The sequence below is a fragment of the Theropithecus gelada genome, chromosome 18, assembly GCF_003255815.1.
Source record: "Theropithecus gelada isolate Dixy chromosome 18, Tgel_1.0, whole genome shotgun sequence".
Classification (NCBI taxonomy): Eukaryota; Metazoa; Chordata; class Mammalia; order Primates; family Cercopithecidae; genus Theropithecus; species Theropithecus gelada.
In genome coordinates, this window is record NC_037686.1 from 38,655,711 (window position 1) to 38,672,411 (window position 16,701).

A 16,701-nucleotide genomic window follows, 5' to 3' on the forward strand; every position below is an offset into this window, starting at 1 on the left:
CATGACCACTGGTGGTGGGATTTCCACCTCTCCCTGGCTAGCAGTATCAGCAGAAACCCACAACCAGCAAGTCTGGGAGCCATGTTCCACCTGTGGGTAAGTGTCTATTGTTGGAAGCTCTAGAGAGCCTGTTGACGTTATGCCTCTAGTGTTTCCAAGTCCTGTCTCTCATCATTGCCTTTGATCTTGACATCAGTCCAGGAGGCACAGGTTGAGCTTCACCATTCCCCTGGTTGCTTGGATGTACTGAGGACAATGTACTGAGGACAGGAAGGTAGGATGAGCTTCCCACCTTCCTCTCTAATAGCAGTGCATCAGGATGAAGGGCATGTGTTCTGCCCTGAATGTAGGGCTTCTCCTCTCCCTCTGTCTGACCTACCCCATCCCTGGACAGCCTGCTGAGCCCAAGTACCTCCACAATGAAGCGTGAGGCAGACTTCCTCTCAAAGAACTGCTTCTGTTCCCTCTTGTTGGTGCACAGATACTTCTGCTGGGTGCACACGGCATCGCAGCCATAGATGATGATGAAGATGTTGGCATCTGTCCCAGCAGCAAAGACATCACTGGTGTAGAGGGTGATCTCATAAGGAACAACTGAGGGTGGTGGTCAGAGAACAAAGCCAGAGGGGATGAGAGAACAGAAAACAAACATGGTGAGGGCCAGTTCTTCAGCAGCACCACCAGCCCGGACCCTTGCACTGGGGATCTGCTGCCCAGGGACCTGGACCTTCACAAAGTTGCCTAGCAACTGCAGTTGGGGTCTGGTCCTGCCCAGCCACCACGGAAAACCCTCACCCCCTCATACCAGGTTGTGTGAGCCTCTCACATCCCAGAGTGCATGTACCAGACTGGTTGAAAGCACAGGCTTTGGAATTTGACAAGCCCATGTTGGAAACCTGGCTCTGTCTTGACCATTGGTGTTATCTGGGCAAGTTACTTCTGAGCCTCAGTGTCCACTGTCTGTAAAGTGCCCTCCACATGGTGCTTGGCTGAAGAGACTCCATAAACAAGAGCACTAGATTTCAGGGGGCAACATGCTGATTGGATCAGCTAGTCTACAGTAGTGAGCATTCTTTCTCTCCTCTCCCTATCCCCTGCTCCCAGGCCCTCCCTTGCTCCCAGATGGCCTGCCTTCCCAACCCATCCACCTCACACCCAGTCCCTCATTCAGGTTCCCTCACATTACAGAGGTCTTTTATAGGGGAGGGGATAGCAGGAGGCAAGGGCTGCCACCAGGGTTTACTTGGTCCTGCCAGGGACAATCTGTTCTCAAAAGAGGGTTGACAAATCAGTGCTGTCAGCAAGCAGCTTCCTGGTGGGCAGCCACCAGTGTGAATAGAGACCAGTATGTCTCTATGCATGGGTGGAAGACCCTTTGCTTCAGAAACTTTTGGGGATGCTTGTTAAAAATACAGATTTGCAGGCCAGGTGTGGTGGCTCATGACTGTAATCCCAGCACTTTGGGAGGCCGAGGTGGGCGAATCACTTGAGGTCAGGAGTTTGAGACCAGCCCAGCCAATATGGTGAAACCCTGTCTCTACTAAAAACATTAAAGGTAGCTGGGCATGGTAGTAGGCACCTGTAGTCCCAGCTACTTGGGAGGCTGAGGCAGGAGAATTGCTTGAACCCAGGAGGTGGAGGTTGCAATAAGCTGAGATCATGCCACTGCACTTCAGCCTGGGTAATAGAATGAAACTCTCTCTCAAAAATAAAAAATAAAATAAAATAAAAATAAAATACAGATTTGCAAACCCTGCCTTAGCTTCTCTGCGGGATGGGTATAGGGATCTAAATATTTAACTCATAGTTTATACTAAAGTTGGAGAGCGCCTAAAACAATGTATTGCTATAGGAACTATAGGTTAGTTCATTAGCAGGTTGTGAAATGGGTTTAGTAGGTTGTCAACAGTATTTTTAAAAATATGTGGAATTGAAAAAAATTTAATAGAAAAATATCACTGTATATCACACATAACGAGGGTGCAATATTTTGTGACATTTTTATTTTTTGCATATGTGTATAAATGTGTACACTTACTCTGGGTCACAGTAACTAAAAAAAATTAAGAAAAAGAAAAGAAGAATATTGAAAACCCAGAGAAACAGTTCAAGTGGATGTCTACTCTATCCTGTAATCTTGGCCCTTGAAAGAAGTCACAATAGAAGCTTCCTGCTCTCTTGTGGCCCTTACCTTCTCCAGATGAGGATGTTGCTTTCATTTATCATCATGGCTACTTTGCTGTAGGGCTGTAGTAGTGATACCCGCAGTAATAATAGTAATCACTTATTAAGTACTTCCTATATGTCAGACTCTGTACTGAGTATGCTGTGGTCCTTATCTCCTTTAACCCTCACAATGACCCAAAGGAGTAGGCATTATTACACTCCATGTTACAGATGAGAAAACCAAGGCTCAGAGAGGTGAAGTAACTTGCCCAAAGTCACATGGTAGAACTTGAACTCAAACCCAGGCTTGTCTGACCTTAAAGCCTGTATGGTCAGCCTCTAGGAATCCTGTTGCTGTGAACTAGAGATAAGTACTACTGCTTAGCCACAGGCCACAGAAAGGGATAGCATGGAGGTGACCACTACTCCACAATGGCTTGAAAAGGCCCTCACCAATAGGTTGAAGGGAAACAGCCTCGACCCTGCCAGGTGTTCAAGCAATAACAGAGGTGTCATCTCTGCAGCATACAGCCCTTTCCTCTGAGCCTCTGGGTTTTCTCCCTGCCCCAAGACTTGGAAAGCCTTGAACAGAAAAGCTGGCAACAGAATCTGAGCTTTCCTGAGACTGGCCAGCAGTAGGAGAACCCCTGGAAGTTTCTGGGCAGGAACAGCTCTCCCTTTAGGTTAGTTTTAATATCAGGCTGAAACTGAGCATGTTCAAAGTCAAGCCATACAAACTCTATCTTTTCTTTTCTTTTTCTTTTCTTTTTTGGTATGGTGTATCCTAGGGCATGTAGGGAGAAATGGATGCGTTTGTCCTCAAGGGTTCCAACCAGTGCCGCTGCCAGCCCCATGCACATCTTTCAGGCCAGAGTCTGTCCTCGCCTGCAGGTGACTCCTGGGAACAGAGGCTGGATCCAGGGCTGGTTTTGGGCATGCCCAGCCAGAGAAATGTCACTTCATTTTAGACTTTGGATCAGAAGATATTTTGATGATCTGTTTACTTTATTGCTCTAGGCAAAAAATTGTTCATCACTGATACATGCTATTAAGTATGAGTTGTTTGGGGGAAATCTTGTGGTACAGTTTATTGTTTAGTTAGAAAAAATTATATGCTCTGGATTTTATTCAGATTTTACCAAATTTAGATAGACTTTTAGAGTTTAATTTCAGTTTGATTCCCAGTACCTAGTACTACATACTTACATGTCTATAAACATTTAATACATTCTTCCTGATGATGACATTGGAAAGGAAGTGTTAAAACTTCACTAAATTACTCCCTTCCCTTCTTCCCCTTAGCTAGAAAATGGAATTACATTCACCTTCTTTTTGAATTCTGGATCTGGCAGGGTCCAGGCTGTGTTTCCCTTCAACCCATAAGTGAGGGCCCTTTCAAGCCATTGTGGGGCTGGCAGTCACGTATACCACCTGAGAAAATCTTATACTGTTGATTTATTTGGCATGTTAATGACCGGAGTAAGGACTGGTGACAGGGCTGATAATGATTCCTCAGTTAGATGTTTATCTTTCTTCCTTTTGGATATTGCTATCATCCTGCATTATTATCTCTATGCTGCAGATGAGGAATCTGAACCCTAGAGAGGTTAGACTCTCTACATGTTGTCACCAGCTAACTTGGAGTGGAGTTTAGAATAAATCTCATATTTTCATTTCCTGGGTCCTGAACTCTGCCCACAGCCCCCACAGAGCTCAGGAAATTCAAGACAGGGATGAGAGACCAAAATCTTCAAGGTGGGCCTGGCCCACAGTCAATGCTGAAGGAGGAACTGGGGCTGAATTGGGGTAGCTGGTGATGGGGCCCCAGAGAAGGGCCGGCCTTGCCGTGTGTGGTTCCTACATGGCGTGTACAGCCTCGTCTGAAGCTCTGTGTGGAAGAGGTCTCTGATGATGGACCCGTCGTCTTCATTTTTGGCCAGCCAGCGGCCACAGGGAAACATCATGCACTTCCCAAGAGATGGGGCATCCACCTCTACCCAGTCTACAAACCAGCCTGGGGCCTTGCCTAGAAAGAGAGGAGACACAGAACCCATCAAGGATCTGAGCAGAGATGATTTCCTGTGGGTAACTTCAGGGACTCCTGACATCCTTCCTTATTTGGTGGCTGGCCGATACCATTAACATGACATCCCTTTTGCTTGCAGCATTGCTATTAAAATGTGCACCCAGATGTTGAAGCTGGATCACACTCCAGGCTACTGTCAGTGAAATTAGTAAGAGTAAAAGAGCATCAATAGGAGATGACAGAAGAGTAGGGGGAGGCTGAGGTGGGAGGGCACTGAGAGGACGCAAGGATGCTCTTCTTCCTTGAAAAAGGGGCTTCAAAAAGAACTCAGGGATGCCAGAAAGAGCCTATTTACAAAAGCTTTATAATCTTACCCAATGATAGGAATGATGCAATTGAATCAAAGGCTCTGGGGGTGGAGCCAAGAAATCTGTGAGTTAACCCCCAAGGTGATTCTGTTGCACACTCAAAGAACTACTGAGTTAGATTGGGGATTTTCATATCTGGCTGTGCATTAAAATTACCGACACTGGGGGATAGAGAAAGGCTTTAAAAATCACCAGTGTCCAGGTACACCGCTAGACTAATTAGGCCAGAAACTCTGTGTGCAGCTGAGGACTCTCTGGGCTCTGCTGGGCTAAAGGGATTGAGGAAGCTGTGTCATTACAGAAGACAGATGGCATTCGAATTTCCAGAGTCTTTCCCAGAGGCCCACAAGGACCTGTCCATGGTCCTTAAAGTATTAACAGGGAGCAGAGGGGAGGAAAGCCACACCTGTGTTGTCATGGCCAAGCCGAACTTTCCACAGGTCTCCCAGATCCAGCGTCTCCACCGTGAAGATTTCAATGCTGTCCCTCTCAAACTTATTGCTGTTTGTCTTGGAGGACTTCAGGAGGGTCATTCCTGTCGATCAGATGACCCCAGCATGACTGGCTGGACCTGAGGCCTTTCAATCCTAGTCAGACCCAAACCTTTAATCCCTTTTCAAAATGACCAAATTTCTGAACTTCCACCAAATTTAGGCTGTGCAATTATCATCCACTGGCTACCTTTGCACAGTGGGCATTTAAAAAAATTTTTATTTCAATAGCTTTTGGGGTACAGGTGGTTTTTGGTTACATGGGTGAGTTAGTAGTGAATTCTGAGATTTTGGTGCACCACCACCTGCGCAGTGTACTCTGTACTCAATCTTGTCTTTTATCGCTCACCCCTTTCCCAAACTTCCTGCAATGAGTCCCCACAGTCCATTATATCATTTTGTATGTTTTTGCACCCTCATAGCTTAGCTCTCTCCTATAAGTGAGAACATTCAGTATTTGGTTTCTCCATTCCTGAGTTACTTCACTTAGAATAATGGGCTCCAGCTCCATCCAAGTTGCTGTATAAGACATTATTTCATTCCTTTTTATGGCTGAGTAGTATTCCATGGTGTATATATACACCACATTGTCTTCTTATCTTTTTTAAAAAATTTTTGTTATACTTTAAGTTCTGGGGTACACGTACAGAATGTGAAGTTTTGTTACATAGGAATACACGTGCCATGGTGGTTTGCTGCACCCATCAACCTGTCATCTACATTAGGTGTTTCTCCTAATGCTATCCCTCCCCTAAGCCCCCACCCCCGACAGACCTCAGTGTGTGATGTTCCCCTCCCTGTGTCCACGTGCTCTCACTATTCAACTCACAGTGGGCACTTTTTTGTGTGTGTTCTTTCATTGAGTTTTACAATAACCCTTTAGGGTGTGCATTTTTATTTCCAGTTTATGTCGAAAGAGATACCTTACTCAAAATCATCCAGGAGACAGTTGTGGAGCTCTAAGTCAATGCTGCACCACTTCCATACCCTCACAACTCTCTACATGGAGAGGGAGCCAATGACAAAGCCACACTCCCTATGTTCCCTGGGGAAACATGGGGTTTCCTTCAGGGATGGGACATGTGGGAATTTCTGGAGCATCTTCTCTGGATGACAGAGGAGGGATGAATTTGAATGCTTCCCCCACCCTCGGCTATTTCACATATAAAATCGTCCTGAGACTGGCTGCAGTGTCAGTCTGAAACTGAGGTGATCTCAGAGTCATCACCGTGTCCTCCTGCCTCAGCATGCACTGCATTGCCTTTAAGTCTCTGTACCCTGATAAGTCCCAGCTCTGGGCCCACCTCATGTAGAAAGTCTTCTGCTATTCCTAGACTCACTACAGACTGGTTTAAGTATACAGAGAGACAGACAGACCTTGGTCCAATCCTAGCTCTGCCACTTACCACTGGGTGGCCTTGGGAAAATTATGTAATATTTCTGAGACTTGGTTTTCCAAATGTCAAAAAGGAGAGGTCTTAGTCCCTTCGTAGGGCTGTTGTGAGGATTTAATGAGTCGATGACTGTTGGATGCTCAAGAATGTGTCTAACACATGGAAAGACCTCAGTTAATAAAAGCAGTTGCCAAGGCCCATTAATTTCTTTGATCATGGTTCAGGAAGGATTGTAATCACATACATTTGTAGGTTATGACCGAATTATATCATTATATATTATCTGCTTTATCCAACCTATTAAATAATTGATGTTAATTAATGTTTATTGAGTGCCACTTTTGTCCCAGATGTTGTACGTGTTCAACTTCATTAGACCTTCAACTCTATAAGGCACATACTAATTTTATCCTCATTTTATAAATAGAGGAAACTAAGGCACAGAAGGGTTAAGCAACTTGCCCAATGTCACACAGCTCATAAATGGTGGAGTGGAGGTTTGAACCAATCAGACAAGCTTCAGAGTCCATGCTCTCTACCAGCACATTGTTGTAGTAGATATGAGCACCCCATGGTCAAGGGTTAGGTCCATTTATTCTTCAATAATGCTTGGCACTAGGCTCTGGACCTGCAGGATTTTGAGCAAATACATGATGACTACTTGAGGGACTGACTCCTCTCTAAACTCAACAGAATGACTGGACAGTGGTGTGAGCAGATGGCTGGACCCAACACGAAATACCACCTTCTCTGAGTACCTGGGCAAAGGCTCCTAAACAACTCTACGATGCCTGGAGTGCCTCATACTGAGAGTACCATGGCTGAATTTCATTGGAAGTTGCGCAAAGCCAGCTTGTCCCAGATTGTTGTTGGGTGGAGTCAGGGCTACCTCCACCATTGGAACAGAAAAAGAAAGCTGGCTCAGAGAAGAAGAAAATTTTTAGAAAAAAAGGAACTTTTTTGATGGGGCCTTTCTTGATGGGGCTAATTGCTTGCATACTATTGAGAGACAGAAGCATAATCGGGATTCCCTTGGAAATTTCTGCTGAGTCTTCTGGTCTCCCTGGGGAAGAATGTGTGTAAACCTTGGCCCTGCACTGCTTTCTTACCAGTGTCATCTTGTGTGCCAAAGAGTGTGATGAAGACATTAGCATCTGTGCCTGCATTCTTCTTAACCCCAGTCTTTATGGTCACTGAGAATGTGGTAGATTTATCTGCCAAGAGAATAGTATAGAGCAATGAATTGTGGATTGTTCCTCTCATGAAAGGAGGAAAGAGGACAACCACCTCCTCTAGGAGGGCTTCCTTGATTCACTCCCTCTAGCCCCATCACTCCAATTTTTCTCTTGTCCCTTCAATCCTATATCTGTGAGTCCAGTGATTAGTAATAAGTATGTTTCTACATTCCTCTTGGCCATTTCTAGGAATCATTTTTTTTAGCATGTGTTGTTCTGCAGTCACCATTATTCTGGAAACTTCCAGAGGGTAGAGAGGTGAGTCCTCTGCCTCTAGCTTATACAGGAAGCCTTCAATCAATAGAGTTGATAGGATGGTTAGGGGAGTCTTGGAGTGACTTTGAGGGTCAGAGGTTCAGCAACCAGGAGCCCCATTCTAACTCCTCCTGTCTGGGAGGAGTTTTAGGGATGCATGTTTCAGGGGAGCATCATAGAACTCTTGAAGGTTACTGTTCATTCTTTCCCTTGACAAAAATGCATTGAGCGCCTATAGGGGAGGGCAAAAGACTGAATCAGAAGTAGCTACACTCATTCCATTCTACTCCACTCTACTCCACTCCATTCTACTCCACTCCACTCCACTCCATTCCATTCCATTCCATTCCATCCCAATACATTACATTCCAACCCATCCCATTCCATTCCATTCCAATCCACTCCACTCCATTCTACTCCACTCCACTCCATTCCACTTCAATGCATTCCGTTCCATTTCAATACATTCCATTCCATTCCATTCCAACCCATCACATTCCATTCCATTCCATTCCATCCCACTCCACTCCACTCCATTCCATTCCACTCTACTCCATTCCATTCCATTCCATTCCATTCCATTCCATTCCATTCCAATCCATCCCATACCATTCAATTTCATTCCAATCTATTCCATTCCAGTCATCCCATTTCAGTCCATTCCACTCCATTCCAATTCATTCAATTTGATTCCAATCCATTCAATTTCATTTCTGACAATAACTCAGTCCTAAGCTGTGTGCTTTATACTGCCTTGTCAGGGAGGAAGTGCCCAGAGCCCACTGGGAAGGGAAGGAAGATGGAGACTTAGGGTTAGGGAGAGGCAGAGGGAAGGGGTACTGGAGAAAGAAATCAGCTCTAGTTTAGAAAACCTTTCTGCTCCAGGGCCAGGTTGTCAAGGGGGTTGTTGTCACCGCCTCCCCCACCCTCCTCGCTCTGTGGCAGCACATAGGACTCATCCACTGGCAACAGCTCCCTGGACAGCTGACCATCATCCTCCTCCACTGCCAGCCAACGTTGGCATGGAAAGTAGTACCTGTAGGGGTGGACAGGGAAAGATTGGAATGTCCTCTTAGAAAGGTCTCGTCTAGCAGCAGTCATGGGCTGAGAATGAGAGGCCCTCTATGGGGTCCCAAACTCTCCCCTGTCTGCCCCTGACAGCATTGCCCTGCTATTCTACCCAGTCTGGGAATCGTTCCATTAGTCATTTGCCTGGGGTAGAGAACAAACATGGGGACACTGTCTCCAGACATCCCATTGAAAATGGTTATGTGACCTGCCTGGAGCACACAGAGCCTCAATCAGGGTCATATTAGATGGAAGTATCTAGAAGGAGAGGGACATATGGGGACTGTTCCAACCCTTTCCAGAATGAATCTACTAGCCAGGGCTATTTTAGTAGAGCGAGTTGTATGTAGTCAGCGCACAATATGTAAGTGTTGAACTAATGGATTTTAATGGAATGAGCCAGTTATGTATGCTTTTGGAAGGTACACAGAGTGTGGCTGAGGAGTTGGCATAGCAGACTGCTGAGTCCATCTAGGAAAGGGAGGTCGGAGTCAGACCCCTCAGCGTGGAGGTAACACCCAGCACAAGGGAGGTAACACCCAGCGCAAGGGTGAAGGTAGGGCCAGGGATGGGAGGCACAGGGGCATAATTAAGGACTCTCCCTTGGATCAGACTGTCCAAGTTTAAATTCTGGCTCTACCACTAATAGTTGTGCAACCTTAAGTAAGTGTCCTTATCTCTGTGTGCTAGAGCTGCCAGATTTAGCCAATAGAATTACAAAATCCCTATTAAATTTGAATTTTAGATAAACAATGCATAATGTTTTAAGTGTGTTCTATCTAATACTTGGGTTGCGCTTATACAAAAACATTATTCATTGCTTATCTGAAATTCAAATTTGACTGGCAACCCTACTCTGTGCCTCAGTGTACCATAAAATAAGCATAATATTGTCTGTTTCATCAGGTGTTGTGAGGATTACATGTGTTAACCTTATAAAGTGCTTATAAAAAAGCCTGGCTCAACATAGGCTCTCAGTAAGCATTGCTACTGCTATTGTTGCTCTTGTGACTTCCCTTCCCTTTCATTCTCCTTGGCCCATGCCTGGGGCTTCTGGACGCTGTGGTCTGGGAAGCTCCTCTCTGGCCGCTAAGCTCCCAGGATAAAACAAAAGGTCTGAGAATTCAGCCTATCTCTAAGTTGGGGGCCATTCCACCCTCTTTATGCCCCTTCCCCACCCCTGCCCTGATGCACAAGGGCCACTCAGGGACTGCTCAAAGTCTGGAGAGGTGGGAGCACCTTAGGCCAAAGATCCCATCCCTGTCTGAGTCCCCACATTTTCCTAGAGTCTTCATTGCCTCCAAGTATCAAAATGTTAGAGGAGCAGAACCAGAGAGCGAAATCTCAGTCAATGGGCTCAGATGGGGTGGGGAGGGGGGCAATGTTATACTGATGGCATGGATTTAAAGGAGCTCAACCTGGGGCAATATGAACTAAACTACCATTAAATTAGTGTTTAAGAGAAAAATGCATACTGTTCTGCTTCTTAGCCTTTAAATGTATGAATAGAAGAGTTAACATTTTATCCAATAAAATAACTTATTAATAATAGGCTATAGTTATAAATTATGGCCAATTAAGGAAGAGAGATAGAAATAAAGAGAGAGGTGGGGTCAGAGCAGAGGTGGAGATACAGCGTGTAGGAAGTTGGCGGAGGACAAGGACAGAGCGAGACACACACACAAAGAAAAAGCCAGGGAAGGACAGGAAAAAAGTCAAAGACAGAAAGAAAAGATACAAGCCCTCCCATGCATACAAAGAGAAAATGCACAGAGAGTCTGGATTTCCTGGAGCAAAATCTCCATTGTTCCTGAGATACTTGCATCGTGACTTTAAAGCCCCTCAGCATGCTCACTACTGTAGAGAGCAGCACATCTCCTCTCAGAACCTGCTCCCTGTACCAACAGAACCAAAGCAGGAGTCAGGTATGGCCTGAGTGCTGAGCGTTCAGCTTCTATCCCCACAGTGCCAACAAGCACACATGAAGATTTAGGACACCAGGCCTACTGACTCCTACCTCTTCCTCCTCCAGGAATACATCCTGCTCAACCAGGCTTCTGGATACTGGGAGGGGACCAGGCAGGGGATTTTTAGTGAACAAAGGAGATGAGAGGAATGCAGGTGTTCTGAGCCAGATAAGCTCTCCACATTCCTAAACAAGGATGATGGAAGGAAAGAGTAAGGGCTTCAGTAAGCAGGAGGTTGAAACTGAGCATTGAACCAAAAGCTTGAAACTGTTAAAAGTATAAACCCCACTTGAAAGTAAAAAATTGAACGAGGAGATTGCAAATTTGAGTGTCGTACAATATAAATAATTTCATACAGAATTTCCCATTTTGTTTATAAGCTAAAGTCTGGACAACATCAACTGTGAGTAAATCCTGGCTGAGTGGTGTACTGAGAAAAGCATGGATCTGGAACTCAGGAATTCTGGATTTGTTTCCCTCCTCTGCCCCTAACAAGCTGTGAGATCCTAGGGATTAAACTGTACCACCCAGAAGGCTGGGTGAGATGACCTGGAAGGTCTTTTCTGTCTCAACATTCTGGGACCTCTAGGATCCCTGGAGGAATGGGAGATTCCAGAGGATAATTTTTGTTTGATAAAATTTAAGGGAAAAAACTTTAACAACTTTTTGTTCAATCCTTTCCGGAAATCCCACCCAACATATTTGCCACATAAAACAACATTCAAGAATGGCATCTATCTTTAATTATTAAGGATCTTATAGGACCCCCCCCCCCAGGCCGTCAATTAAAACATAAATCTTTGTTTCAAGGCTGGGAACAGAGGTAGAGAAAACATAGAATATCACATCAAATGTGGATGAAACTCAGGACACTAAACATATTTCCAGCCTTTTATTTTTTGGCATTTGCCTCTTTGTCTTTGAAACTGAGTGCATTAGACTTTATTATAGATCTTAAAAATGCAGCTAGCTAGAGTATTGAAAGAAAAAGGAAAGAAGGACAATCTCATTTAATCAACAAGCCAATAAATTTGGACAGGGTGATAAAGTAGCAGAGCCAATGATTAAGCAACTTAACAAAGATGCCCTAATTCAAGACAACATACTCCCAAATATCCCACCATTTCTGTCATGTATCCTGAAACCCAAACATTAGAGGCTCATAGCTTTTGATGCTGAAGGACGCTGAATTTTTAGGTTATTTGTTAATATATATGGAATCCCTGGGCTGTAAGGGATTTTTAAGAGTCAGTGTGTGATCTGCCAAATCAGTTTTCCACTATAAGGATGATTACAGAAGCATATGTTGAGGAAAAGCTTCCATCAACCAGGGTCCCTGAGTGAACATGCTGAGCAAAGTCCCCTGATACCCTACATCAGACATATAAGTGAGAAATAGATTTTTGTTGTGTTAGGCCACTGACATTTTAGGCCTGTTTGTTACTTAGCAGAACCTAGCCTATTCTGACTGATACAACTTCAGCATTAGTCTCAAATAAGTGGTAATCGAATTGATAAGGATGGAAAAGGTTGCTCAGGGAGTATATTTGTCTGTTCCTCCTACTAGGAAAACTATGACCCCATGAATGCAGAGTTTGCTTACTCATTGTTATATCCACAGCCCCTGGCATACAAGGCACTCATAATATCAATAGAATTGAAAGGCATTGTGTCCTCTGGGGGTAAATCTTTCTCATCACCTTTTTCAAATTTCCTGAGATAACTCCTAAGTTTCTCAATTAGCCACCACTCTTTCCTTGAAGATGCACTTTCTTTATTCTAGTATTCTTTTGCCTAAGGTGGTGCCAAACCTTAGACTCCAGGAATTGTGTGAGCAGCACAAAGGAGGGAAGGAAAGACTAGCCTCTTCTTATTCTAAATGTGACATCACTATTATTAAAAAATATCAATCTAGTGCCTTTGTAAACTGTCATTTTTTTTCAGAGTGGCCAAGGAACAGGGCCTCTCAGGCTAGAGAAGGCAGGAGGAGTTCAAACATAAAATTTCCTGATTTCATAATCTTGTAAAAAGCCTGGACCAGTGTAGTCCTTTACCAAAGGGACATGAGGCTGTGGGCAGAGCCCAGGTTGACCCAAGGGAGACCTCAGATCCCGGGACACACCATTCAAATCCATCTAAAAAGGTTACGGTACATACATATAATGAAATATAATTCAGCCTTGAAAAGGAAGGAAATCCTGTCACGTGCTACAACATGGGTGAAGCTTGAGGACATCATGCTGAGTGAAACAAGCCAGATACAAAAAGACAAATTCTGTAGGATTCCATTTCTATGAGGTCCCTAGAGTACTCAAAGTCACAGAGACAAAAAGTGAAATGGTGGTTACCAGGGGCTGAGGGGAGGTGGAAAAGGGGAATAATTGTTTAATGGGTATAGTTTCAGTCATGCAAGATGAAAAAAATCTGGAGATCTGACACACAACAATGTGAATACACTTAACACTATTGAACTGTACACTTAAAAATGGTTAAGGTAATAAATTGTATGTTATGTGTTTTCTAACACAAATTTTTTTTAAAAATCCAACTCACTTGAGGCATAAAAACAAAAACAAATGAACAAACAAAAAGCCATTCACAGCCCACAGTTGCAAACCAGCACTAAACAGGCTTTCTCATATAATCTTGATCACTTTTTGCCAGCCTAGGACTCCTATAAAGGACCTCAAATATCTTCCATTTAGAAATAAGAGCATTTTCTTTTTGGCAATTGAACTGCAGATCAATAAACTTGTACCCCTAACCCCCTCCTCCCTGTGTTTTGACCATCTTAGGCTCCTCTGCTCTCCAAACAGCCTCTGAGGTCAGGTGGGCTAGGAGCGGTTCTGCTGAGACCCAGACTGCCATCTCCCACCTGGACAGCACAGCCCCTGGACCACAAGGAGCTCTCCCTTGGCGTGACTCTGCAGGAAGCCAAGGCCTCCATGGCTTTATATCTTCTCCCAATCCCTTCTGCTCAGGCCAGCATCTCCCACCAGTGCCTGATCCCAGTTGGCATTCTCCTGCTTCTGGCTTCCTCTTTGTGAAATCTGACCAACCAAAAACCTGGGTGTGTTTTCAAGCTCCTCCACATGGCTTTGAATGCCCTCATCTGCTCCTCTCCAGCCTCCCTTTCCAGTTTTTCCTGTTTCCCACCCCTTGACGTCCCTTATGTACCAGACAAATAGAATTACTAATTCCATTCTGTGTGTGCCCCTCAATTGCCCAATTCTGTGCCACCTGCATCACATTTTTTTTCAAACATTTCTAATGTTCTTTTTCCCAAGCACCAAACATCCAAGGCTGCTGTTCATGAAGGCCCATCTCAGATGCCATCTCGTCCCGAAGATGCCCCCACCCATGACTCCCTCCTCTCCCTGAGGTCACCCCTGAGACAACCACCACTGTCACTGTGCCTTATAGTCACCTGTGTTTTATCTCCTTCACTTGGTAACAGTGCTAGCTCCTTAAGAATAATCTCACATTCCTGCAGCCTTTCCCAGCTGTCAAGCCACTTTTCCATGTTAACTAATTGGACTCTCATTGCCAAGGGGAAAGAAGCACTGCTGTGTGGCACTGGGATCAGGCAGGATGCTGGGCCCCTAAACACATTTTCTCATCTAGTCCTCATGATGATTTTGTGGGTGAGGTTTATTATGCCCGTTGTATGGATGGAAGGCCTGAGGCTCAGAGGACTTCCATAGGCCACATAAGAGTGGAAGAGAAAGTACTTAAACCTAAATCATCAGCTTCCTAGACCATCACAGTTCCTTTCTTCAAAAACAGAGTCATATCTGAGGAGCTATTTAACCCCCAGCACTTAGCATGGCATGTGTTTGTCAAATTAATGAATAAACCAACAAATTAACCATCATTTTTATTCATTAGTGTATTTAATAAGTATTTATGGTATGCCTGTAGTATGCCAGACACTCTTCTAGGTACCGGGGTGGACACAGCAGTAAATGAAACAAAAGAGGTCATTAACGACATGGAACTTACATTCTATTGTGGGGAGATGAGCAGCGCCTAAATACACCAGCTCATAGTAGGTCAGATGATAAGCTGATATAAAGAAAAATAAACAGAGAAAAAGAAATGAGGGGAAGGGGGTATGCTAGGCCTCACTGAGAAGGTGACATTTGAGCAGAGGCCTGCCTAAAGAAAGCATGACAGGGAGCCACTGGGGGAAGGACTGCTAGGGAGTGTGGACAGCAAATGCAAAGGCCTTGAGGTGGGACCATGTCTGTTGGGTTCAAGGAACAGCAAGGAGTGAGCAAGGGGGAACCAGAATAGAGAGATGAGGGGCATACAGCAGGCCTGCAGGCCAAGCAGGCCACCAAACATGCTTTGGCTTTGACTCTGAGTGACCAGGAGCTTCTGTAGGATTTGGAGCAGAGGAGCAATGTGATCCTGGTCACTGGGCTGCTGTAGTCAATAGAAGGGCCTTGGGCAAGCAGGGCACAGGTCAGGAAGCTTCGATGGCGGGGGCGGGGGATGGTGAAGATAGAGGGGATGAGGTTGGACTCATGCTCTTCTGATGGAAGGCCCAACAGGTTAAAGCCAATGGACTGGGGGCAGGGCATGAGTGGCAGAGAGGCATCCAAGAGGTCTAGTCTGCATGCAGGATGTTGACTGGACATGTCAACAGTAAGGGAGATGTGAGTGTTCTCAAATCCTTTTGGCTGCAAAAGCTTTATTTCTGAGCTCATAAAGGTCATGGAGAGCCTGGGGAAGGCCCTAGGTATTGACAGAAAAGGTGGTGTCTCTCCAAGAAAGGGGAGATTCACTATTCTGATTTGGTTTCTTCTGAACTTCTATAATTTTTTGTCTAGCTCCCACAGTAGGCTTTGCGTAGAGCTGCTCTTGGCTTGAAGATTATTAAGGCCAGCTCATCACAGAGCTCTGACGGACTGCTACTTCAATAGCAAAGGAAGCAAAGGACTTTCAACTAGCCATGCCAACAGAAAGGGATGGGGAGAGAAGAGGAGGAGATGAGGGAAGGGGAGAGTGAAGGGAGGAAGGAAGAATACAAAGGGATGGGGGAAAAGAAGAGTAATGAGAAGACTCTATTCGCAAGAGCAATAAAATATAATATACCTGAGCATAAACTTAACAAGAATGTGTAGCAGTTATGTGTAGGAAATTGTAAAGCATTACTGAGGTACATAAACAGCTGGATAAATGGAAAAGTGTACCAGGGGGTAGCACTTATTCTAAATATGCAATTCTCTACACATACACTTAATGGCATAACAATTGAAATTCCAAGAGGATTTTTTTTTCAAATCACTTAATGTCTTGATTTGAAAAAGGCAAGAATAGCTAATATTTTTAAAGAATAATGAAGGGGGACAAGTACTGACAGGCATTACAATAGATTATAAAGCTATAATCATGTTTAAATTGTTGGGCTAGCCCAGAAATGCCAAATCAGTGGCAGAGAATTGCTAACCCTGACGGAGCTGCAAGAAGAAGCCGGGGATGTTCAGTTTGTCCCCAGCCTCACGGTTCTGCGGCACCTTTTCCTTTCCAAGCTTAAATGCCTTGGATTTTCAGAACATCTTAGGAAGTTAGGCTGGCAACATGAAGCCCATTTATCAGAAGAGGAAACAAAAGCCCATAAAGATGGCATGACTTGTCCAGGGTGACCTGACAAGTTTCTGGCAGAGGTCAGACCCCAGGTCAGGACCCTGGCTCCCAGCCACGGGGCTGTCCTACGGCCTTCATG

General features: G+C 44.7%; 1 protein-coding gene across 3 annotated transcripts in view; it reads right to left on the bottom strand.

The window, feature by feature from the left end:
- Window positions 1-16,701, bottom strand: part of LOXHD1 (lipoxygenase homology domains 1) — a 182,387-nt gene that overhangs the window by 63,082 nt on the left and 102,604 nt on the right. For all 3 annotated transcript variants that reach the window (XM_025365186.1, XM_025365187.1, XM_025365185.1), the window contains 5 exons: window positions 8,808-8,971; window positions 7,555-7,659; window positions 4,967-5,095; window positions 4,028-4,192; window positions 413-594 (listed from right to left, as the gene is read on the bottom strand). In XM_025365186.1, the coding sequence (XP_025220971.1) occupies window positions 413-594; window positions 4,028-4,192; window positions 4,967-5,095; window positions 7,555-7,659; window positions 8,808-8,971 (745 nt within the window). The remainder of the gene's footprint in view (window positions 1-412; window positions 595-4,027; window positions 4,193-4,966; window positions 5,096-7,554; window positions 7,660-8,807; window positions 8,972-16,701) is intronic.